A 26,524-nucleotide genomic window follows, 5' to 3' on the forward strand; every position below is an offset into this window, starting at 1 on the left:
CATTAAAAAGTATAATTATTTTTCTTAACTCACGCAATTAACTGTTAAAATCGAGCATTATGTTAAGCCCTCTTTAAATTAATTTTTGCTTTATTTCAAAGAGTGCATAAATCCTTCATCCTAAATATATGCAATCCTAGAAATAATTTCGTATATGAATGAAAATATTTTTGGTGTGGTAGATAACATACTAGACTGTGTTTAAAAGCAGTATTTTCACGAATTGTTTAATCGTGTCCAAGCTAATTTTTTTCAGTAAAAAGTACTAATGAATTTTTATTAAATTAATTCCGAACGCTTAGTAACAACTTATTAAAAATATAAAAATTTGAAAGGAGCTAATATTCTTTTGAACCGTCTACACACAATGTCTGTCAAACTCAATAAAAATTGAAAATTGCGTAGTTTTTTCTAAAAATAATAGTTTGACCAATTAAATATTTTTTTTAAATTGCGTGTGAATATTTATGTATATAAATACTTAAATGTTTATTAATGTTTAGTCATGAAATAAATGATTTATCAAGGGAATAAATAGAAAATTAGTCAAGGTATTTATTTCATTCGTTATCAAAAATTATAAAAAGAAAAGAAAATATATTTTTTAAGTGAATTGCGAGCATAGATTTTTAAATTGAAAAATTGATATACAAAGTATTGCTGTAAGCCATAAAAAAACGACAATTAAAATTTAATTCATTTAGTAATAAATTTATTTTGTATTTTTGAAAACGTCATTGAACACTCTACAATGACATTTTGAAGTTCATTATTATTACTCTCAATAAATTCTCTGTCATGAAAATCAAATAAAAGAATTCTCTATTTTCCACAATACCTTGCATCCGTTCAATTTTATTTAACGATGCTATAAAAGTTATAATAAAAACCTGGCAGATACATACATAAGAATTTTTTTTTTATAATTCAATTGACTGCATAAGTAAATTTCTTGATTCATAAAAAATTCTAAAATAAATTTAAGAGATTAAAATTTATAGAAATGAAAAACGAAAAGAAACCTAAAAATAAAACTTTTTGCCATTTAAAAACTTAAATGAATGAAATTTTGTTAGCAATAAAAACCAAAAATTAAGTGCATTATTATCATTTGCTCAATAATAGCTGTCATCTTTACTACATAAGTACATACATGCATTTATACACACATATACGAGTACGTAATTGTATCAAGTTATTTTAATGCATAAATGTTTCTTACTATAATAACAATTTAACCTTATACGAGATGTAGATATTTTCTAATGGCGATTACATTTTTCTACATTCAAACACAAACTGATATGAATGTACACATGGGCTTAAAAATAAAAAAGAATATTAAAGTTTATATTTTGAAAAGCTTCCTCTCCCAAATATATTGAAATTTGAGCCAAAAAAAAATAAATTAGCCCTGGCTGTAGCTAATAGTGGGATACCGCGTATACTTTTTAAGCTTAAATTAAATTTTTTTTTTAAAGATCGCTTCTCGAACCGTCTTTATAACTTTGATTTGTGTTTTGGCAATGTCAAACAATATTTTTGTTTATGAATAGTTTATACTAATTTTGATGATTGTATTAAAAATTAAACAAATTAAAAATACGATATGTGCATTAAGGTAAATTTTGTATACGTAGAATAGAAGAGTTCTTATAAGATCGGCAGTGTCATTTGCGAAAGTAGCTAACTGAAATTGTACATAAATTAGAATTTTTAAATTGGTTCAACTATTTACACTAATGTAATCAAATTTATTTAAAATTAGATTGCCTTTCCAAAACAAAAAAAATTGTAAATGATATTTCGGAGCATCAAAATATATCTTGCATTTGCAGTATTGCAAATATATTAAAATAAATCAAAAATTGAGAAAATTTTAATTGGAATTGCTGGAAGTAAATTTATGAAGCTAAATATCATAACCATTTGGACGTAAATTTTTTGAATAGAATATTGGAGTTTGAATTGAAAATTTGACGATTAATCGATTTCATGCGTGCACATGAATATACTGAATTTTTGATAATTCTAAAAAATTGGAATGAATTGATTTGTAATAATTTTAATAATAGTAAAGAATTTTTAATTTGTTTTCTTTTTATCAACCAATAAAGGAGTTCCAAATTATTGTAAAGAAAACCAATAACTATGCTATACTCGGTCCTCATTGAATTTAATTGAACGAGTACTGATTATTCAGCATTATCACTATGGTACACATTTCTAAGGCTTTTTGTCAATAAATTAACGAAAAGTTTTGACGTCTTTCATATTATAAAAAATTACTTGAAGTGTTAAACAATCAGATTTAAAACAAAAAGTCATTTTTGATGCATTTTTAATTTGGTTGAGTTTCACTGAAAAAGCAACCAATTAAAGATCATAAAATAATTTTTTCTGCTTTTATCATTAATTGCCTACGTAGCTTTCAATTTTTTAATTTTTTATCATAAATTTTAATTCAATAATTATTAAAACATGGATAACTATATTCAAAAATAAATAAATTACATATTTGGTGGTTTTATTGTTGAAAAATTTTAAGATTTCTATTTTAAGCAATTTGGCAAGCTGAAAGTTTATAACTTTGTACAAAAGATAACAAAACAACGGACCACAAATGAATTAAAATAATTTTTTTTGTGGCTTTTCATTTTTGCTTTTTTTTATTTTTATTTTAAAAAATAATAGAAGCCAAAAATGAATTAAATAAAAGCGAAAAAAACAGAAAATAAAATTCTAAAAAAGACGAAGAAGAGAAATTTTGCCTCTTAGGAACAAAAAAGAAAACAATGAAAAAGAAAAAAAAGAACGATATAAAAATGAAATTATTATGCAATCATAAAAACTCTAGACTTATTTCAGACCGGATGTCTAGTATTCAAAAATAGAAATCACCACTACAATTTTCATCAATTTAAAATGAAAAATAAGAAAAATAAAATTAAAATTATGTACGTATGTGAACATTTAATGGTATTTATGTGTATGTATGTACGTATATTTTAAATATGTATGAATGAATATTATTTTTTATCACATAATTTGTATTTATTATTTTATTTATATTAATATTTTTCATTGCCCCAGACTGTTTCTGTTTGATCTAAAAAATATTTTTATATTCGAAATTTATCTTTTTTTTTTCTTAAATTTTTTTCGGCTTATCTAATTTTCTAATTCAATTAAAAGTTAGAATTCTGTGATATTAGAGAAGCTGGTCGTATCTACTTCCCATGAAATTATTTTAATTAAGCTCCTTTTAATCGTTTAATAAATAACAAGAGCTAAAATTATAGTCGTTCAAAAACTAAAGTTTATTTGAAGTTTTAAAGTTCATTTGTTTTAATACGCTGACATTAGCTCTGAATCCCCCACATGAACCCTGCTTTTTTTTTAATACGTTGACAATGTTTCATTTTTGCATTTATTTTATCGACAAAATTTATTATAATACATATTTGAAGTAATAATTATTAGAATAAAAAAAATACATAAGATTTCAGTTATTGAGAGCAGCAAACTTTCCGATATAGACTACTCTATATATTTAATTCCAGTAGAAAACCATGTTTTTATATGAAAAATAAATGTCAAATATTAAAAACATATTTAATTTTACAGGTTTGTCTTCATTCCTACATAACAGAATTCGTGCACAAAATCAGCCGTAATAACTAAGAGTGTTATTAAAGGAAACGCACAGTCACTATCTACGTATTTCCTTCGGTTAAGATAAGATGTGATAGAAGTTTAAAATGTTGTTTATCTTGTATATTTCACCCATGAAATACATTAATCATTTTTAAAATATGATATGAAAGTTTTATCTAAATTTTAAAAGTAACAACGCCTTCTCTTTGCTAATAAACAACAACAAGTACAACCATAAAAACAATTATCATAAAACAAAAACAGCAAAGAAAGAAGTGATCCACCCAGCCTTGCAAAAGAAGAAAAAACAAATTGACAAAATAATATTTTTTTCTACTACTCCATCGAATGATGTCATAGTAGTCGTATTTTACGCAAAACATTTGGGCACTATTCAAAAACAATGTTTTTTTTTAATAAAAATATTTACTATACGAATCGTAATAATACAGGAATATTCCTACCTGGAATTTATTCTACGTAACAATATATCAGCGGAATAACGAAAAAAAAAATTTATACTCTAAAATAAATACACCTGTGTCAACAATAACAAAAAAAAATATCGTCCGATCCGATTTAATTTTTTTTTAAATCTTATACGACGTACTACAAATTCAACGTGAGACGCTCTGACACGCACCTAAACGAAATCAGAAAAAAAAAAAAGATAAAACAATTCTAAACAACATGCTTATTGAAATTGCGTCGAAAGTATAACATGTAAATGTCAATAAAATCGTGATAAGGCGGATTTAAAATCAAATAGGAATAAGAGAAATTTACAAAAATCTTTAAAGGGACGTAGATAAATATAATGGCGACACAAAGGAAAAGCCAATGTTTCTTGTTGTTTTTTTTTTTTGGTGAAAAATATTGCAAGTAAAGTTTAATATTAATAAAGGATAAAAATTAGAAGCTACTGAGATGGTTTTTATCAAATTGATTTTCATATTTTATCAGCAAATGTCAATAAGGCCAACAGTCAACAGACAAATAATCCTTTTAACTAAAAAGAATGAATTGTCAATAATGGGATTAAAAAAGAATTTAAGTATGCAAATAGTGTAAACATGCTTTAAATTTATTTAACATTCTGTTATTTGAATATTTTTTATTAATCAAATATTATTCAACTACTTTTGTTTTTTTTTCCAAAAAATTGATATGAAAAAAACCTAGAATATGAAGTTTCTAAAAAATGGTTCTCACTTTTCAGAGTTTCACATGCAGAGTGATACTTTAAATGGATAAGAAGACCTAACGACTGGCAAAATAACTAAGAATCGATTATCGCTTCTTATGACAAGAACAAGGCATTCTTTTGTCCGAGAAAAACCATGAGGTAAATAAATAACAATATGATCCAGTGCAAGATCGAAAGTATTTGAGTTTTATACAAACGTCAATAGTATTTTTATAGGAATAAATGTATAGTGCTACAGTGTGCCACTCCAGTATGCCGCATCAACAATGCTATATAATTCATTAACCCATATCGCGTTCATCTAGGTTTAGTATCGAATTTAGTATTCCAATACTGCGAATTATTTCCTCTTCATAAGTACCCTAATATGTGTACACGCTTACATACATGCCAAATTTCTCAATTTAATTTTCATCATTACAAGAAGCACAATCGATTTCATTCATTAACATGCGCGGATCATTTTACGAGTATTCTCTTCTACATTTATTTTGTAATTTGTTACAAATTTAATGAATGACTAATACAATGCGGTTTTATCTGTCATTACGACATTTAGCGGTTTATTTTCAAGTTGTAACTTATATAATATATATATATATATATATTAATGTATGTATGTTCATTAAATATATATATTTTTTTTTGTTTTAACTCATTGTATTGACATTATAAGTGAATGAATAATATTTATGACATTTTAAGGTCAGCGGTTCCTTTTGTAGTGTTGATAGTGCTTATATATTATATGTGCATCATATATAATGAAATAATGAAAAATGTATATAATTTATTTACAATGTTTTATGTATTGTTACGTAAAAATTTAAATATGTTAACACTGTATACTAACTGCTAGAACAAAATTTAATATTTAAAGACAAGTAAAAAATTCAAAATACATACATATGTAATGAAAAAATATTATAAGTATGCACAATGTAATTTTTGGATTAATTCCGATAATATATAAAACACATAAAAATTTTCTTAAATGTCGACAATCTTCAAATCGATTACTCTGAATAAAAGAGTTTGGTGGTGCTTAAATTTAATAGTTATTTTTAAACATTTCTCTATTTATGTCTTATCCTTTTTTATTTAGAATATTCCCAACATAACTAACATGCAAGGCGCATTCGTAAACTTATTGAAATCGCTAATGGATGTATTCCCCTTAAAATTTAAATTCTTTTAATTTAAAATTTTTTGTAGCTTTGACAAATTCGCCTGCTTGTCACATCATATTTAAATTCGCCACATTTTCTGTCGAATTCGTAAAAAAATCTGCTGAATTAATAATATGATAATTCGGCGTTCATAATACCTAACAGTCACATTCTCCACATTTCCGGGAGAACTTCTTCTTAAAACATTCTTGTAAAATGTTTGAGACAATCAATTAAATGTATTTAAAAAAACAAGTCAAGATGGCTACTTCACAAATCTTTATAAAAGTATGGTTTAGCAAGAGAATTCACTTAGTCAGGAATCTCGACAGAGAATATGGGTTATAAAAATTAATAATTATGGACTTCAAATACAAAGTTTTATATATGGGTGTTCTCACAAAATAATTTCATTAAATGTGTTCGAAAGAATCCTCTCCCAAAATAACGAATAAAATTCAAATAATTTTTAACTTTGAAATTTATTTCGAAAATTTTAACAATGCATTTTAAATACAAAATTAAAATTGACAAAATACTTAACACAAAACAACAAAAAGGAAAAAAAAATTTTTAATTTTTGTTTTATTGTATTTTTTTCATTGATTAATTTCCAAAAATGCTTAAGCAGCTGATTGAGTACCGGCAGTTTTTTTTATTGAGTTCATTAAAATATACACGTGTGTACTTTTGAATTTACATACAAAGAAAAAATACATGTTTATTTTTAATTTAAAATTTCGGAAAAAACAAAACATCTGCCATTTTAATAATGTAGAACTTTTTTTGTTGTAATTTTATTTTTAAATACCTATTACCTACCCCTTGCAATTTGAGGATAAAATATACGGTAAGAATTCGTTTTATTCTTTTTTTCTTATTGTTGTTATTGTTTTCCTTTGTTATTTTGTCGATAAGATAAGCAACATACCATAGGCTGCTAGAAAATTAATAACGAACACAACAACAAAAGAAAATACCCGCTAACTGTTTTATGAATGTGCATATGTTTTTATTGATGAAAGCTAAAATAACAACAGCAACGGCGACAAACATTAAAAATACTATTTTTCATTCATAAAACCTACATACTTTTTTTTTATTTCCTTCCTTTTTCATTCATTCATTAAAAAAAAAAACGAAAAAAATCGGAAATAGTTTTCGGAAATAAAATTTACAAACACAATTTTTTTTTGCTTTTTTTTTCCTAATCATGTAGATATTTTACATGCACACATACATATTGTTGTATACATCGCTTTTAATTTGAGCTGCATATGTTAACATTAATTCATACATATTTTAATGTTATACAACATTTAGGGTTTAAGATAGACACATGGCCATTAAAATCTAATTTTTTTTTCTTAAAAAGTATAAGATATTTGGTTAGGGTTTATTGATTTTTAAAGAATTTTTTGTCTTGATACTTGTATGACAACGGGTATTGTGTTAAAATTAAAACTAAATTTGTTTGTTAAATTATATTTAGAATTGTGTTGCATTTCAATTTCAGTTTAACAGCATAGATGAAGACATATAGATAGTTTCTCTCCTTTTAATTATTTTGATAATTTAATTTAACTATAACTTTGATTGACAATAATGTTGGTTAAAATCCTAAAACTATTATATTAGAATTAAGACTATTAATGGCGGACATTATGATGTTCTTCAACCAGCAGACAATAATGACAATTTCGAAAGCATACGGGAGATTGTATATATGTATTACAAATTGTGCCATGCATGTACGTACGAGTATAACACTTTATAGGCCGCGTAAACATATCAGAGTTTGGCATTTGTCTAGTTTTAACAGGAATGTATAATTTAAAAATTGTTTTAAGATTTTAAATAACACCTTCCAATATTTTTTTATTTTTATTTTTTTTCGATTGAATATGGTATAACAGCATTCAACTTAAATATCTCTTTTGTAATGTAAATGATTTCCTAAATATTTTATAACTAATCGACTCAAATTTTGATGTTCCTTTGTAAAATCAGAAAAAGAAAAATTCTTTTTAAATCTAACGCCCATTACAGTTTAGCACAGTAATGAATGAAAATTTTTGATGTTAAAAATAAAAATTCATTCATAACCACATTTTTTACTACAATTTCAACATAAAATGAATTTTTCTTTTGTTAATTGTTATACAAAAAATATCCGTAAGTATGTAACGTTCATAGCGGGTGTTTTTGTAGAATTTTGGAATATAATTAGGAATGTTTTAGTTGGCAAGTAATTTTTAGTCTTTTTGACTTTTTAAAGTAATATCAGGGATATGAATACGAAGATTAGAGTAAGCAAAGCTTGCTCTAAAAATTTTCAAATAATTTACCGTTTTGTTTGATGTGTTGTCTTATAAAATTCAAATTTGTTTGCTTAGACTGGTTGATTAATCTATAACAAGAAGACAGACGGAAAAAAACAGTTTGTCATGAGAATCGGCATCGACCAAATTTGGCACATCTCCAAAAAAGTGGGGAAATTTTACCTAACACGATCACAAATGCGCACTAAGGAGCGATTTTTAAGAAATATGTATAATAGTTTTTTAGAAATTTAGTTTGTTCCCTCCAAATGCCTTATTTATTTTCATGCTAAATTTTATACAATTTTCAAACTATTTTCGTTCTTTTAAGAATATAAAAAAAATGAAATGTATATGTATGCAATTGTCAAATTTGACAACTGCATGACAATTTAAATTCCATATGAACATTGGAAGTTAAACTTCTAAAAACAAAACACCCTTCACGGTGTTACCTTATGTTCTTAAGTTTTTACTACGGATGTACATATGTACGTATGTTATAATAGACATAAGATTACAGACGTTTAAATTTACAATATGCCGGAATTTCAATATAATGTACATACATACATACATTCAAAATGACAAAATGTTTTTTTACAAAAGATTAACAATTTTTTTTTCCAATGTTAGGAAAACTCTTTTAAGCATATTTTGACACGATAATATTAAAATACGACCGGCTCAGTAATCTCGATGTATATATATCTAATTTAAATCCCATTAATAAAACGGAATTATCAGCATGTATATATGTATATGCACTAAACAAATGTACGCAAATATAGTGTGTATGAGATGTAAAATTGTACAAACGTAGCCATGTTTATGATAGCACGAAGTTCATATTATAAAGATTTTTCTAAATAAATACCTACATAATATATTATGTATATTCATATGTATGTACGTGCATTTATTTCATAATAAACACTACACGAACCGTTAAAAATAAAAAGTTCATACAAAAATGCTGCGTAGGATTAATTTACTTCCGGTTTATCTTAACTCATATATAAAATTCAATATGCTCATAGAAATATTCCACATACACTTTTATTAAATTTTGTATACATACAATGAATGAATATTAACATATGCATAAACATCAACATATTGTATACACATTCACACATAAATGTGGGTACATAAAATTTTATATTGTTCTCATTAGTTTGTTAATGTTATAAACATTTTTACATATTTTTTTTTTTTTGTTTAATAATTCTATAAATTCACTCACGTTGCATTAAAAAGAAAAAAAAACCCTCATTCATCGTTTTTATCACAGACAACCGACCGGTGAAACAAAAGAAAGTGGAAGAAGGCGGAAGAGAAACAAAAAACAACAAAAAAATAAAAAGTATACTTTTCAAATATAATAAAAACAGCAACAAACACCAACTAAAAATTCATTCATTCCGTTCCGTTTATTCATTCATAAAATGGAAGTGACAACAACAAAAAGTATAAAAGAGAAAAAAAAAATGAAATAAGAACGAGGTAACGAACTTAACATAAAATTACACACATAACTATACAAAATTTCATTTAGGTATTATTCATACATACACATATTCATATACCATTCCAATGTACATTTATACATTTATATACGTATGTAAATTTTTAAACCATTCATAAAAGTTATACCTGATTGCCATAAAAATGTTAAGTTTATCAAATAACAGTAAAACCTTAACAAAATTGAAACGAATATTGAAATAAAATATTTAGAAATCAGAAGCCTGACAGTGTATCACACATTTTTATTCGCCGAATCAGAAAGTGACAGAATAATTGTGTAATGTCTTATTTTGAAGTGGGAAAAATTTACTTGTATTGCGTTTCTAATTTTGTAGAAATTGTATATTTTAAATTTTAATTGAAAATATCATATTTATTAAAGATGACGTACTCAATTAAAAAGGTCAGAGTGCTGATTTGAATGGGAATAAATAAGATAAGGAGGTGACTGAATACTTTTGATGCAATACTTATTTTAAGAAAATCAATATGAGCTTATTTCGAAAAATTATATAAGTTTATAATTATGTAACTCTAACATTGACAGGAACGTCAATGTATACTATTATGAGCATATTCAAATGATTAAAACCGGAAAAAATTTAAAAAAATTTGAAATATACAGTTTAATACAATGCGATTGGTACTAATAATGGCGCATTAATCTTACTCGTACATTTAAACTTAAATTAAAAATTCGTTTAATTGTGTTTAATTAATTAGTTTAATTAATTTAAACTATTATATTTAAATTGAAATGGAATTATTAAAGACAAATTAAAATAAATTTCAAAAACCAAAAAAATTTTTTTTAAAACAGAAAAATTTTCAGCATTTTTCTCTTTCATTTTATGAAGGTTTTACTGTAAAATATCATTTTTACGCAAGTTTCATATATGTATGCATGTATACTTCATAAGGCAAACAAATACACGCATACATGCAACTGATAAACATATGCAACGTATTTAGTTACTCACACATTCATTTATTACCCATGCAATCAAACAATTTTATTTATTTAAGACCGGAAGAAAATGTTGAAAAATTAAAGTAAAGAAAGAAGAAACAGAAGAAAAAAAGGAGAAATAAAAATTTAATGAAAAAGACTTCGTCTTTAATTTCTTGAATAATAAAGAAAAATCCGCTTTAAGCCACAAACCAGCATTCCAACTACAATGTTATTAATTAAAAAAATATTAAATGTACGGAGAGCAACTGTGGGTATTATAACGAGATACATATGAGATAACAGTGACATTCCCGTATTTTATTTTAGAACAATAAGAAAACATATTGACAGTTCTTTTTTGAACAAGGTTTTGTAATTAGAGTGTATGTTGGTTGAAGTGATAAATTAGAAAATTTATAATTCTAAAATAAAATAGGGTAGAAGCCTATTTGACAGTTATGAATTTAGGTTCAACTTTTATTAATCAAAAAGATATGCCGGAAAATAAAAAGATCTTTTAGTTTTTTAAAAATAATGTTAAGTTATAATGAAATTTTACATTAAACCGGACAATAATCACAATGATTGTGATGACGACGCTAAATGATTAATTTTAATTTTCTTAAGACTATTTTAAAGACAAATTAAATTAAGGTAAACGTTTCAGATTGATTGTGGCATTCCCGAATTTTTTGAATACAATTATTTAAAGTTAAACTTTGAAAACATGAGTCGCGGCGGGATTTTTTAACAACGTGTACTAAAATTTGAAATGCTTAAGAAATATGAGTAAGTTCCGCAAAGAGATGAAAATAATGACAATTTTACATAAAAAAAGCGAACATTTAGTAAGAATAAATTTGACAGTTTCTCAACGTGCCAATATTTCAGTTTTAATAGGTTATTTAAATTGCATTCAAATTTTAAGTTTATGATGCTTTAGTCAGCCTAATATGGTCACAAATTGCAAGTAAAATTTTGGCAGCAAAATACACTAATTCTAATTTTTAGTCTTAAGTTATATAAAACCCTATTAATTTAACAGCAGGCCATTCCATATACAACTCCAAAGTGAATAAAAAAAAATTGACTTTACTATACTTTCAGTGGAGATTATTACAGCGGTATGTGCATAATTAAATTTTAATGACAATAGTTAGAAATTAAATGAATGATTAAATCATTGTTACGTTCATTCTCTATTTAGTAATAGTGTTACCATATAAGCATGACTAAAATAAACAAAAATAATTTTGAGAATAAGTAACTTATTTGCTCATATTCAATACTGAATGTATATAGTTTGGTTTGTTATACATATACATATAAGATTATAGGAACATATGTACATATATATGTACAATTAGTATTTTTAAAATATAAAAAGACAAACTCCTTAAATAAGTTGGAATTTAAATAAAAAATTACAAGGAAAACTTAAGGGTGTTAATGAAAAAAAAAAATAAATAAATTCACTTAAAAAGGAAGTAGAAATGAAAATATACATATATACATACATGTATATATGTAATCACATATTAATTAAATTCATTCACAAAATAATTAAAGTTTTCAAGCAGTTTCTCTTAAAATTTTGTGTACTTAATAGTTGAAAAACGCTCCATTTTGTTATATACAATTCTAGTATGTGAATTCCCAACAACAAAAGTAGTGTTGTAATTTTATTAAAATTATACATTTATGCACATATAATCTTTATATATGTACACTAATATACAATAGATAGAGAATAGGGAATGGAACGAGTAGCGAAAGCAACAATGAGCTCAATATAAACTATAATAATAGTACTATTAGCGAAATAATAGCATAAAACTACGAGGCTACGACAATAGAGCAACAACAAAAAAACGGAAAAACGTTTGCTAGATAGCCAGCCAGCTAGGTATTATGATGAAATCCAATTTTTCCTTTTCTTTGTTTCATCTTTTTTTTATTTTTTTTTTGTGCTTTTTTTGCCATTGTCAAACACTTATGAGATCACAAAGTACGTGTTTTTTTTTAATTTTTTTTTTCTTCTATTCTTATTTATCTACAAGAATGTATATTAGATTTTATATAACATTATAAATTGTATATGTATAAAAAAAATGCGATATACAAAGAACATATAATTACACTCAAACGTACATGAGAACACAAATAAGATTAAGAGTATGTAATAATGTTTTCTTTTTAATGATATCGTGACATTGAATGCAAAAAAGCAACTAAAGGAAAAATAAAATTGTAAAAAAATAATAAAAAAAAGCAGAAAGTAGAAAAACATAAAACGAAATTCCAAAAAATAAAAGAAAATCTTGGATTTCCTTCCGGACAAAAGAATTTTTTTGTCTTACTTTTTCCTCTTTTTTTTTTGTCTTTCATCTGGCTTTCATATTTTATTTAGCTATTCTTGTACATTTATTTCTAATTTTTATTATTATTAAACCGGAACTGAATTAAAATAATCTTTTCTTTTATTACTAGCTAGAATTTTATGCGCAAGAATAAAATATTTTTTCTAGAATTTTAGAACATTCAATGGTGTTGGTATACGAGTATTCATACATATGTATATGTAAATGCACATGTAGATAAAAATTATGAATGAATTTGAATAGAGTCAAATTGAATATTTTTTGGTGCAATGTAGCTAGCCAACGTTTGAATGAAAAACTTGAAATAAAATTGAAAATTAAAATAAAATGAAAAACTTATAAAAAATATTAAAACCAAAAAAAAATTCTTTTTAAATATTTCATTGAGAAATTCGTGAAAAAATTCTTGCGGACGTAGCTAAATAGAAAAAAATTAAAAATTTTTGAAACGTAGACAGAAGTACATTTAGAATTGTCAGGTTTCTGTTTCAGTTGGTAGCTACACATCACATTCATTTTGTGGCTTTATGCAAAACTTTTGACAACAAATTTCAGTTAACAATTGTCAGCTTACCCCACATTATATCTTAAAAATTTGACAGAATAATTTCATATTTCGATAGATTCGATTATTCATCAGATTTTCACCAAGTGTGATTTCATCTGATATGTAATAGCAACAACGTGGCAGTGATGACCCAATTACCATAAATTTTTTGATTTTCTGTATTTCTTCTGTTATTGGCTTGATTCATAATCTTTTAAGATTTTTGTCTATTATTTTTTGTACACTAAGTTCAGTAATTTAGTATACCTGTTCAGTCCATTCAAATTTGATATTACTTACGACTTTTAATACTATTAGTAAGGGATAATAATGAGTCATTTTCGTTAAAATTTTTTATGAAACTAATTACAATTTGGTAATTAACTTTTTTTAACAAATTCCAAATAATATGACATAATTTCCGTCCTATATAAAAGTCATTGCTTCTTCCAAAAATTTCCATGTGTACATAGATTACCTACATACGTATATGTATATGCAGCCTCATATGACAAAAAATGCAAACAGAAAACAAAAGCAAAATAGTTAAAATATTTTGATTAATGTTTAAATATTTTTTGGACAATTATATTTTAAAAATTTTTTTTTTTGGCCACATGACCAAATATACATATAAATTCGGCATTTTGATATACCAATCAAAAGAATATTTTAGATTTCTTTGAGCAAGAAATCAATCTTCCAATAATATAAATACATATGCACATATATTTAAAATTGTAAATGATCTATGTATGTAGCTAGAAAAAATTCAGAAATGTAGGCTAATTGATTACCTTACACAATTCTATATGAATATAATGTATATATAATTTCCGAATTTATTTAAGATTTTCATCAAGTATTAAATTTGAATAACAAAATGGCAGCAATCAGAAATATTTATAACTAATTTTAAATACTCATACAGATTAAAAATAAAAAATTCATTTCATTGTCGTACTTATTTGTCAACAAAATGTAATAAATATAGAAAATAATAATTAAATTACTCACATCTTTACTGGGAACACATATTGGTGTACCTTCTTTGACAATACCATTTTCGACCATAACACCCATAACAATAGGATCACGTGAATTGAATATAAATTGTGGCAGTATCTAAAAAGTAAAAAAAAAAGTTTTAAATTTATTATTTAATTTTTGACATTAGAAAAAAAGAATTCTTTAAATTGGAATATGAAATGAGTTTTTCAATAAGACGAACTAGATTTCAAATTGGAATTTAATAGGAAATTATATTGGGGGTAGCCATAATTGTGTGATTTTGTTGCTGATTTCGTTTAGAAAAGTTCGATATAAAAAGTTTGTATCAAGAAATTTTGAGAAAAAAAAGTTTCACAAAAAGAAGATGATGCTCTAATTTAAAAGGGACCAAAAATCAAGATGAGCTTTGCCAGATCAAACACCATAGGAATTCACTAAAGTCAGTTTCAAGCAAAATTTTCACTCTCCGCTATTTGTTAAAAGAACTCTTCCGCTATTTGTTAAAATTTTTCTAATTATTTTTTTTTCGACTCCGCGTATTCGACTTCTTTTGGATCACTCTACTTGTTAAATATACAACAATATTCAAGTTTTCATATTGAACCAATTGAAAAACTCTTTGTATAAACTTAAGTGAGAAATCGCTGAATTAAATTCTTTTTTTAATTTTTTTTTTTTTTTTAATTAATAATAAGTTAATAATTTGTACCTTAAGTTTGCATGGAAATACAGCAATACTTCGAAATTCTTCTCGTTTCCTTTTTTTCAATTCTTCTCTATATGCCATAAATTTATCAAATAAATGATAAATAATATCCGCTTGGAATATTTTAACACCTAATGAATCAGCTAATTCTTGAGCATCACGTTCTACTTTAACATCAAAAGCTAAAATTGTTGCATATCTGCAATAAAAAAAAGAAAATAATTTAATTGAGAAAAAAGAGACAAAATAAAAACTAAATAAAAAAATATTTTATTTAGGATTAGTTTCCGGAGTTCCTTTTTTTATAATAAATTAAAGACAATGCAAAATATTTCCGATATATGGGCAATTTTATCATTAAATTAGCTCATATAAGTAACAATTTTTTTTTTTAAATCTTTATGGCATCAAATTCTCTTACATCCTCCAACTCACACATTTACCTTTTGTTTTTTTTTCGTTTTATTAAAATTATCACCATTTCCACATTTGAAATATAAAATCAATGTCTAAGTTTGTTCAACCAGATTTCTTCAATCACAAACGAAATTGAAAATGAATAATGTACTGCAAGTAAACTCACAAAATCAGTTCAGGTGTCATATTATACTTATAAGCGTGTACATAATTAGCAAATGATCTCTACTGAATTTTTAATTAACTTAAGCAGACATTAATATTTTCTGAATTGATTCTCCTTTTTAGCACTTTTCCAAAAAATGTTTAAAAAAAAGTGCTTATTGGTTTCACTCCGTCCATCCGTCCGTCCGTCTGTCCTTGTGTCTTTTTACAAAACTTTTACACCCTTGAAGATAGAAAGTTGAAATTTTATATTTACATAGATCTTTACAAGAAACTTACTTCCGTAGAACAAAATGTTTATCTTTCTCCGCCCTCTTAAAGTTATACCCCCCCAAAACCTTAAAAATACCATTATTCAACTATTTATTGTAGTAGAACCATATGGATTTTTCAAATTTTGCAAACGCAGAAAGGCAGCGGCTTGCTTCTCCTATCGTGGCATACTATAGTTAAACTTTAAAAAAACAAAATGGCCGTTCAAATTTACCGTTATCTAACATCCGTTTTTTCCAAATTTTTGATGCCGTTTTGCTAGCAAACCCCAAGTTGTTCAAGTATGAAATTTTAACAGCTTTTAGACATTCATGAAGAGTTAATTTCATTAGAAGAAAATTTTTCCCCACCTTCACCCCCTCATAAGTAATCGGCTCACAAAATTTGAATATTTGACGCCTTATATTTGCAAAACCGCAAGCTTTTTCAAATATCTATAAACTCGGAAAGATAACGGTAAATGTCATTAAAAAATATAATTATTTTTCTTAACTCACACAATTAATTCTTAAAATCGAGCATTTTGTTAACCCCTCTTTAAACTAATTTTTGATTTATTTCAAAGACTGCATAAATCGTTCATCCTAAATATATGCAATTCTAGAAATAGTTTTGTATATCAATGAAAATAATTTTAACAGTGTGGTAGGTATACATAAATAGTTTTTAAAAGCAGTATTTTCACTTGCTGAAGGGAAAAGTGCTATACAATACAAACCATTGGTTTGACCCAACTTTGTTTTCTTTAAAGATTCTATCAACATTTGTGCTAAGAATATAAAAACTTCTTTTTTAGAAGTTTTTATATTCTTAGCACAAATTACATTTCGCTAATATAATTCAATGTCAAAATAGTATCCTAAATTTCATTCCAAATGTATTGTATTATTTAATATAGATACGTAATATTCATAATTATTTTAAAATTGCAAGCATCTGATTATGGATTTATGGAATTCTAATAACACCAAGCTTTTTTGAAGTATACGTTATAAATATTTTAACATATTGATATTCAAATTGTGATTGATAAAATTCCACAGCATATTTAAAGTAAGAAATAAAATTAAATCGCTTATTTTCTTCTTAATAATCAAAAATAGACATTTTAATGGGAAATTAATGTTGAATCTTATTCAAATAAATTTTAGAGTAAATTTTTGAGAGCATACATTAAAATAAAGATTTCTTGCTAAAAAACATTTTCTAAAATTTCTTATTTTGTATTTTTGAAAAGTTCATTTTGAATTTATTTAGAAAACTACTGATAACATTGAACTGAATAACTTTCTAAGAAAGTTATCTAAAATGCATAATCATAGTGTTATATATTATACCGCAAGATGTCGCTAACCATAATATCTTTACATACACATTAATAATTGTAAATAAAATGAAATGTGTCAAAATTAATGGCTTGTATTAATAAAAAAGGAAATAACACCTAAATCGAAATGAAATTTTTCCAATTATGAAAGGACGAATTCAATCCAAAAATTTTCATACATAAGATAGATGTCGCTACTTAAAAATTTCCCAAATTTTTTAAGTTTTTTGCGTACAACACAAACATATTGCCAAAAATTCAGTTTAATTACCAATAAAACATGTGTTTTATGTCAAAAATATTTGCTATACACAAAATTTTTAATTTCTTGTCTTAAATTGGTTTAAGGTATGGTATCTCAATAAGCCCAATAAATACATTACATAAAACCTCATATACGTACAATTCAAAATATAAATGAAAGATGGCACCAGACCTTTCTCATTTACATAGCGTTCATCGCAAAATAAGCCTACCAACTATGTGAAATTTCAGTTACAAAAAATCGTGTTTTATAATGTAATTTGTATGTTCATAATTAATTACTATGAATGAAGCTAGTTTCGTAGCGTATTTATTATGCATAAATATGTGTAAACCCACACACACATATGTATATAAATAATGAATATCATTGTTAGAAACTTAATAATTATGCATATATGTACACAAAAGCTAAAATTTCATTGAAGTTTTAAAGAATTCTATAAATTTTGTCGTATATGAATTCAAGTATGTATGTACATATGTGTATGACATAGTAATGTTACGTACGCAACAAATAATATAATAATGGACACAAAAAATTATATTTTATTCACTTGTAAATGAATATCTGCTCGTACTACCGAGTAACCCACTTTAAATTTATGCTTTCAATAAAAAAAAAAAATTAAAAACAGCTACAACGATAAAAACAATAAAAAGTAAGAACAATAATAACAGTAAAACAGAAAATTAAAAATTAAAAATATCAAAGAAACAAAAAAAAAGCCTTACACAACAGAACGGATGTTGCAAAGTGCTCTTATTGTAAATTGATGCCTTGGACAGGAAATCAAAAACAATTTTTGCTTTTATCTTTTATTTTTTTTTGTTTTTGTTGTTTTTTTTTTTTTTTGATATGTATGTATATCATGGCAAAATAAGTTCTGATATACGTAATATGTTTAAAAATCATAAATACAGTGCTCGCCAAAATTATTTGCATTGTTGACATTTTAAAAATGATAGCTTAAACTTTAATTTTCCTATATTTATTTATTTATTTCGCCATGTCTAAAGAGAAACTAAAACGTTCTCATAAAAAGACTGTACATTTTAAATTTCATTTCAAAAATTCAAAACCTTCAGGTTAAACTTAAATTATAATTATACTCAATGTTACAGGAAGGGTTACCATATAACCTATATGAAGGCCTGTAAAACAAATTTGTCGTGGTAAGCCCATAATTTCAGATCCGTCTCATTTTTTATAATTTTATTTACGTAAAAGGTTGAATAGCACTTGAGCAATCAAGAACAAAACTTAGTCGTAACAGTTTATTAAAATTAGTCAGTTAGAGAGAAAAATACTTTTTACCACCACTGTACGTATATATTTATTTATGTATTTAGTTTTATGTATAAAACATATAAACTATATTAGCGTTTGAAACTTACATCATCACACTTTTACAGTTTATACAGTAATAAAAGGTTGTACTAGAAAAAAAATTTTTGGACTCAGAAAACGATGAAATTTATACATAGCATATGTATAAGTAATAGTAATTAGCATGAGTGGAAACTGTAGGATACTCTTAATATATGAGCATTTGATTAGAGAAAAAGAAAAAACAAAAAAATAAATTTAGCTAAGAATTTATTCATAATTTTCAAAATAATCCCACTATTTTAAAATGTAATTGATATGTAAACTATTCGAACAGCCTTAACCAAAAAAAAAGAAACATATTTACCCTGACAAAGGAAATACGAGTATAGAATGAAAGTCTATCCAATTGTTTGTGCTTCATTTTTTAAACTTCTTCGGAGTAGTTGAAGATAGTTTGTAAACGGAGTGATGTTTTGTGTGATGAAAATTCTTTAACAACGGAATAAAACTTAATTTTTAAAATTCGACGTATTAGAGATAAAAGTGGAAGATATCTACGGGATTTTTTTCATTTACTCCATTTGGAACATTAGGCCGCTCCAATTGATTTTCAAAGTCATGCTTCAATTTCATAAGTCATTGAGTTATTGATATTTGTTTTTTGTTTGTGTGACCAGGTTTTGAATCCGAGATCTTTCGGTTAAAGTGCCAGAGTAAATGAACGCTTGGTACTTAACTATTCTCTTAACTTCTACTTGATAAAGACTGGTGTAATTGAGGGTACGAGTAATATATCTAAACACTGTTTAGAATTGTTAAAATAAGTGTTAATTTATTAATTTTACAGTCTCTTTAAATCAAAAGATAAGGCAATCAACCTGAGTTTATTAATCTAAAACTTTAAAATGTTCGAAGAAAGTTGATTAAATACAATAGATCCTTTGTAAATAAAGTTTTTTGTTTTAAAAATTCTATACGCATACAAATAATATGAGTGTATATTAAAATTCCTTTTGTATATTATATATCTGTATTAACATTGAATATTAAAGCAATAAATTGTAGAACAATAGAAAATCAGGTCAAAGTACATCTACTTTTAAGAAAACCTGTTACTTTGGCATGTACAAATATAGGGCAATGAGAATATTATACTATCAATAATGACGCAGCGTGTCATTATTTTTTTGCAGAGTTCAAAAATATTTATAACTCATCTTAGAAACAAAAAAAAACCAAAACAGTCTAGACGCCAGTTAAAGACTGCTGAATATAATTCTATAACATTATAACTAAAAACATAACATGAGATGGAAACAATATTGTAAAACAATATTAATTAAAAGTTCTCTCCTTTTTCAATTGTGCTACATATATATATTTGATATACGCGAGCAAATCAATTAGTAAGGAAAAATTCACAGCATCCACTTTTAACTTTTCAAATACTCATTGAATAAGTTGCAATTTGAAGATCTAAACTACTAAATGTGACAATAATACAAAAAGTAACAAAAACTCGTTTGAAATTGAACCTTGCAAAGGTTTGCTTTAGACACATTTACTAAGGATACAATAAAGATGCAGCTATACTTTAGTGTTAATGTGAAGAAGAGAAAATAAATTAATCTTAGACAGGGAGGTCTATCCAAATGCCGGCTAATGAGAAGGTCCGCCTCACATCAACAATAGAATCCCATGTGAAAATAACCACATCTATGAAAAAATAAAATCATGCTGACTAAGCTACTATTGCATTTAACCATAACTTCTTTCAGGAACTTTGAATACCGCAATTAATGTACTGCTGATAGTTTTATCAGTTCTTTCTTTCACATCACTGATGAAAACGTACACAGACCATAATTCACGACACCCACCGCCCCAGTAAACTCATTTAGCAAATCGATAGCGTCATAACTTTTTATAAAACAAAAAGTGTTTACGATTGGAATTGAAAAAACTATGTGAATAAAATTTAACTTTAATTTGAAGAAAAAAGGCTTAAAACTTTTTTATTATGTGAAATTTTAATTACATTAAAATACTCACTGAGGTTCATGTTCCAACATTATTGAGGCCTTCATTACATCACGTTTTACAACAGGTCCAATACGAATTGCAGAATACTGTAAAAGAAAAAAAAAATAATAAACATAAAATTAACAATACAAATTTTAAATAGGAAGCTATTATGTGTATCAGAAAAAAATATTAGTAAATTTCATGTTACAATTGTTATCCCAAATCGTAAATTCTACAACATCCTCATATATAAGGAGCATGATTATACTACGTAATAAGTTAGATGGATCCCGATAGTCGCGTTCAAGAAGCAAAATTTTTTTTTCAAATTAATACACAACTTAAGGGCACAGCACATATTAAACGATGTCTCATACTCCATCTTACAAAATCTGTATATTGTATTTTGTAAGTTGGTTACCAGAAGAAAAATGTCGGACCATGGCTTACTAAAGATTTCTCTTTATTAAGGAAACTGAATAACTGCCAAATTGTCAACCATAACAACTATATAGGGGAAATTTCTTGTAATGTATGGGTAGAAATCACTGAGCCTCAAAAATCAATTATAAGTTCTTGGATCAAGCGAAAATATTCGGTTTAGAAAAAAAGTTTCATCTCATATTTAAATTTCTCTAGAGTTAAAATTTCAAAAGCAAAAAATTCTTTATGGAATGTCGAAAATCTTGAATTTAACCCTGAAGCAAGAATTATAAATAATTTTGTCTTATAATTTTTTATAAAACTTTAAAAAGAAATCATCGTTTTCTAATAAGTTTTCCCGGTTCGTCTATGAAAATTATTAATATTTTTTTTTTTTAATTTTGTTTAGTCTTACTAGAAATGAAGACTATAATAATTCAAAATATACAAGGAAAATTTTTGAAATGCTGTTTAAAACCTCGAAATGCACAAATTAATTACAAAAGTGGCAAGCTTATTCGATAACAAAAGCAAGTCTTTTTGTCTTGCAAATTGAGTTGCATGGAGATTTCTTAAATAATTAAACGCACTGGTTAAGTTAGTAAAGTTAAATCTATCTCAGTTACTTTCTTAGTAAATATTGGAAATTAAATAAAAAACAACGAAATCAAATTCTAATGAAAGTTGCTATCGAGACTATAAAGTTTGAACAAACAAAAATTAAAACAAGAAAATTATAAGAGACCAAATATCTTGTCGTTTTTTTTAATATTCAAATAGAATTTTCCGGCATTCCAAAGTGGGAATTTAGAACCTTTGCATTTTTATCGATTTTGGCATAATTTTCTTGCCATGCTACTCGTATATACGTGTATGAACAGTTTTTTTTAATTATTATTGCTGTAGTTTATTAAAATAAATTTTTGTTTTATACATGGCTCTCCAATTATTTTACAAATTTCGAGTTTTGTATCACGTTTATCGTATAGATTTTACTTACTTATTTATAAAATATTATGTAGAATTTTAGTATAATGTAGAACAGATTGCTATTTCGTTCAACGGCATGCTGTTAAAGAACTTTCAAAATTATTATAGAGGTGGTGCCTCTAATTTACGATTTCATTAAATGATTTTTTTTAACTTTATCCAGAATTTTATTTTAATTTTACACCAAATTTAATTTATTAAAACACGTTAAACATATTGCATATTTTTAGGGAACACAAAAGTAAATCGCTTGATTGTGGAATAATATCGTGTCAGATCCGACAAATATTTTGAATTAGATTAAAGCAACTGTGCAAGTAACAATTGTTCTGTAAATAACAACCGCATATTTATTTGGACAAATTTCGATACCTCTGGCAGTATATTAATGCGATTTCATCAAACTTATGATTTTGTGAAGAAATTTAGCGTATTTTCAAAATTAAGCTAAAAATAACAATATCCAGACTGATTAATCTACTATACACTCTCTACCTAGTTTTTTCTTCATTCTTTTAAATTTAGCCGTAAAAAATCTAACTACAATATAATTATGCATAATTATTTTTTTTTTCTTCTTTATTATATAATAAACAAGTAACTTCCAAAACGTTTTTTTTTTCGGTATCCAAACATACAAGTAATTTGAAATTTTTATGCATAACGAGCATGAGATTTCATCGATTTTAGAATAAGAGAAACGAATTTACTAACATGCATACATATGATATGCTTATGATTAACTACTATAAGAAATGGGGGAAAATATTAATCTTACATTACTAAAGCATTTTACACATATGTATAACTGTGTGTATGTATGTATACAATTTACTTTTTGCTAAGATGAAGTGTTGTGGAAAAGAAATTTCCATTCATAACAATTTCATTTTTTAACCATTTTTTTTTTGTTTTTTCTTTAAATGTTTTGTTTTTTACTTTTGTAAAAAAACAAGAGCCGTCAACATAAGTATGTGTATGTATGTATGTAAGAACATAAGTACATACATAAAAATTTTCTTGTTTCTTCAACCTTGAAGCTTTACTTTGGATTGCATCCGCATTTTTAATATTATGAGGACGTTTACTTTATACTTTAAACTTTAATAATCTAGCATTTTTTTATTTTTATGTTTTTTCTTCTTGTTTTTATGTTTTTGTTTTTCGTCAATTTTCATTTAAATTTTTTTAATTTTTTTGTTATTTGTTTTTTTTTTTTGTTTTTCTTCATTTGTGCGCTGAGAAAATTATCGTTGTCTACTACTGAAACAAAAAAAAAAAAATTACCCAGAGAGAAAAGTAGACGAAGAATTTTTAAGACGCGAACATTTTTGTTATTTTTTTAGTAGCGTTTTATTTTTTTTTCTTTCACGTTTTTTTGTTTTGTTTCTTTTTTTTATTTATTCTTTCATTTTGTCGTTATTTAAATGGCGACGAAGTCGTTCATTAAACTTTAGTCTGGTTGAATTTCGATTATATGTGAAGAAACTAAAAAAATAACACAAAGAAAAAAGAGAAAAATTAAAAGCGATTTTTTGTTTTTATTTTTTTTGCTTTTTTTTAGGAGAATTTCATTTCTGAATGAGAATTCCAGAAAATCTAGGTTGGTTAATGGTTTGTTTTTTTTTCATTGTTTTTTTTTTTTGCATGATATATTCTGGTTGTTTTTATTCTTCTTCGCGTTGTTTTTTTTGTTCGATACAAGTGTATGTAGTTAAGTTCAAGGCTGACTAACCAGCTGGTCATTTTAATAGAATTCCATTCATAAAATTTATTTTGTAAATTGCTTTTTTTCTTGTTTTCCAAGTGAACAAGTTTTTCTTTTTTTTTTTGGTTGCCATTGACGCAATTTAGAAATTATAAAATTTGAAACAATGTTTATATATTCACACATAATTTACTTTATAATTATTATAATTTTTTTTTTAAGTTCAATTTATTTCGTAAACTAAAGCTTACATACATATATAATTTACATATGTAAGCATAGCACATTAGTAAAATTTTATTTTCCAGTTTTATTTTTAATAACTTTAAATTTTAAAAAAGTGCAGAATCTAACCAATCATTTGTACAAAATCACATATCCCCTTAGCAATTTAAGTATTTAGAGTTAGAATTTTTATGTAGCTTAAGGTTAAAGTAATGGAAACGAAAGAGAGAGAGAGAGTCAGCTATCCTAGCCGGCTATACGTTAAGTTATGGCAATGATTTGTTGGAATAATTCCCTTATGATCTTTTCCTTATTTTATTCCTCCCTTAATTTTGCATAAAATTTTGAGAAAAATATTAAAGTAGCAATTTTTTCAAAAAAAAATTAGGTCTTCTAAAAAAACCTCTGGTATCATAAAATATTAACTATACAAACTGTTGAAATAAGAGACATATCCGAAAATTCGTGTAGGAGGAAATTTGTTCGGGCTATTGTCAAAAAAGCGGTTTGATATAACAATTAATTTAAGATTTCTTTTCGAGATTTTTTGATAGAAGAAAAATTTTCTGACTATTTGACAAAATTTAAGTATATTTTTTAGTTTAGACACCATAATCTTATTTCTCAAACTTTGAAGAACAATAACTTGGAGGAAATAGGAAAAAATTGTGCTCTATAAAAATAATGTCTTCACTTGGATCTAGAAAATTTTACTTTTCTATTTGTGTTTCTATTTTGAACGGAAAGGTCGGTAAAGACAGACACAGTAAAAATAATAGCCACATTTTTTTCTGTTTTTCTCTTTTTGGAATTATATCAAAAAATTTGAAGTAAGAATAATTTTACAATATCAACACTTTATAAAATTTATTTAATTTTTAATTTAACTATCAAAAATATCAAGATGTACGAATATTTTTGAAATTTATTTTCGTCTCTTCTTTAATTTTCGAAATATAAATACAAGTAGGGTTGCCAAAAAGTCTCTTTTAAAGAGAAATTGCTCTCAAATATTTATTAAATATATTGATATTACCCTAAAACAGGCGACTAATTTAAGCACCATACCAATAAAGAAGCAACGAAGCTGGCGTCAAGCAAACTCCTTTAACTTTGTCAACTATAAACATATAACGACTATAGAACAGAACGGAACAGCTTGTGAAAATTGTGCTAGAGAACGAAGATAACTGGAATTGTGATAGTGAAATATATAAGATAGCTAAGAAGAAAAACCCACTAAAAATTAAGAAATCTGGACAAATTTAGAAAAAAATCAGGAAAACTCTAGGAAAACATGAAAAAACTATTAAACTGATTCAAGACTTAATATATTTAGTTGAGAACCATTTAAATTGAAGCATATTAAAATAAATTTGTTTTAGCTACTTAGATTGATTCAGTCAAACCTATAATATCAGATAGCATGTCTAACACATACAGTAGCCCCAAAACTTTTTTTTCACATGAAATTTAATTTGAAAACGATACCACTCTTAAAAATGTGTAATGCTTTCCTACAGCTAAAAAGAGAACATGATAACTAAAATTATTTAACAAAACACACAATTCATTTTTTAATTCGTTTACTAGTTTTTCGGACTCATCATGACATATTATAAGAACTAAATTTAAAAATTTAAAATTGGTAAAACAAAAAAAAGCAAATGTACAACTGTATTATGGTATATATGACTATATACCATAAAAATACAAAAAAAAATGTATAAATACGAGAATAAAAAAAAATTAAATCCAAAAAAGCAAACTACACAGAAAAAAATTATTTTTTATTTTTCATTTTATTGCGAGGTCACACCGTGGTGCCGCAACACTGAATACAAAATTACGACACATACAAATGTACATATGTACAATATCTATTAAATTCAC

General features: G+C 25.4%; 1 protein-coding gene across 1 annotated transcript in view; it reads right to left on the reverse strand.

The window, feature by feature from the left end:
* LOC129610247 (eukaryotic translation initiation factor 5B) overlaps positions 1–26,524 on the reverse strand; it is an 85,702-nt gene that overhangs the window by 20,617 nt on the left and 38,561 nt on the right. The window contains exons 6-8 of the mRNA XM_055522749.1: positions 21,313–21,389; positions 15,485–15,680; positions 14,782–14,889 (exon numbers count right to left, since the gene is read on the reverse strand). Coding sequence (XP_055378724.1) covers positions 14,782–14,889; positions 15,485–15,680; positions 21,313–21,389 — 381 coding nt within the window. The remainder of the gene's footprint in view (positions 1–14,781; positions 14,890–15,484; positions 15,681–21,312; positions 21,390–26,524) is intronic.

Source organism: Condylostylus longicornis, unplaced genomic scaffold, assembly GCF_029603195.1.
Source record: "Condylostylus longicornis isolate FDR11 unplaced genomic scaffold, ASM2960319v2 ptg000044l, whole genome shotgun sequence".
NCBI lineage: Eukaryota > Metazoa > Arthropoda > Insecta > Diptera > Dolichopodidae > Condylostylus > Condylostylus longicornis.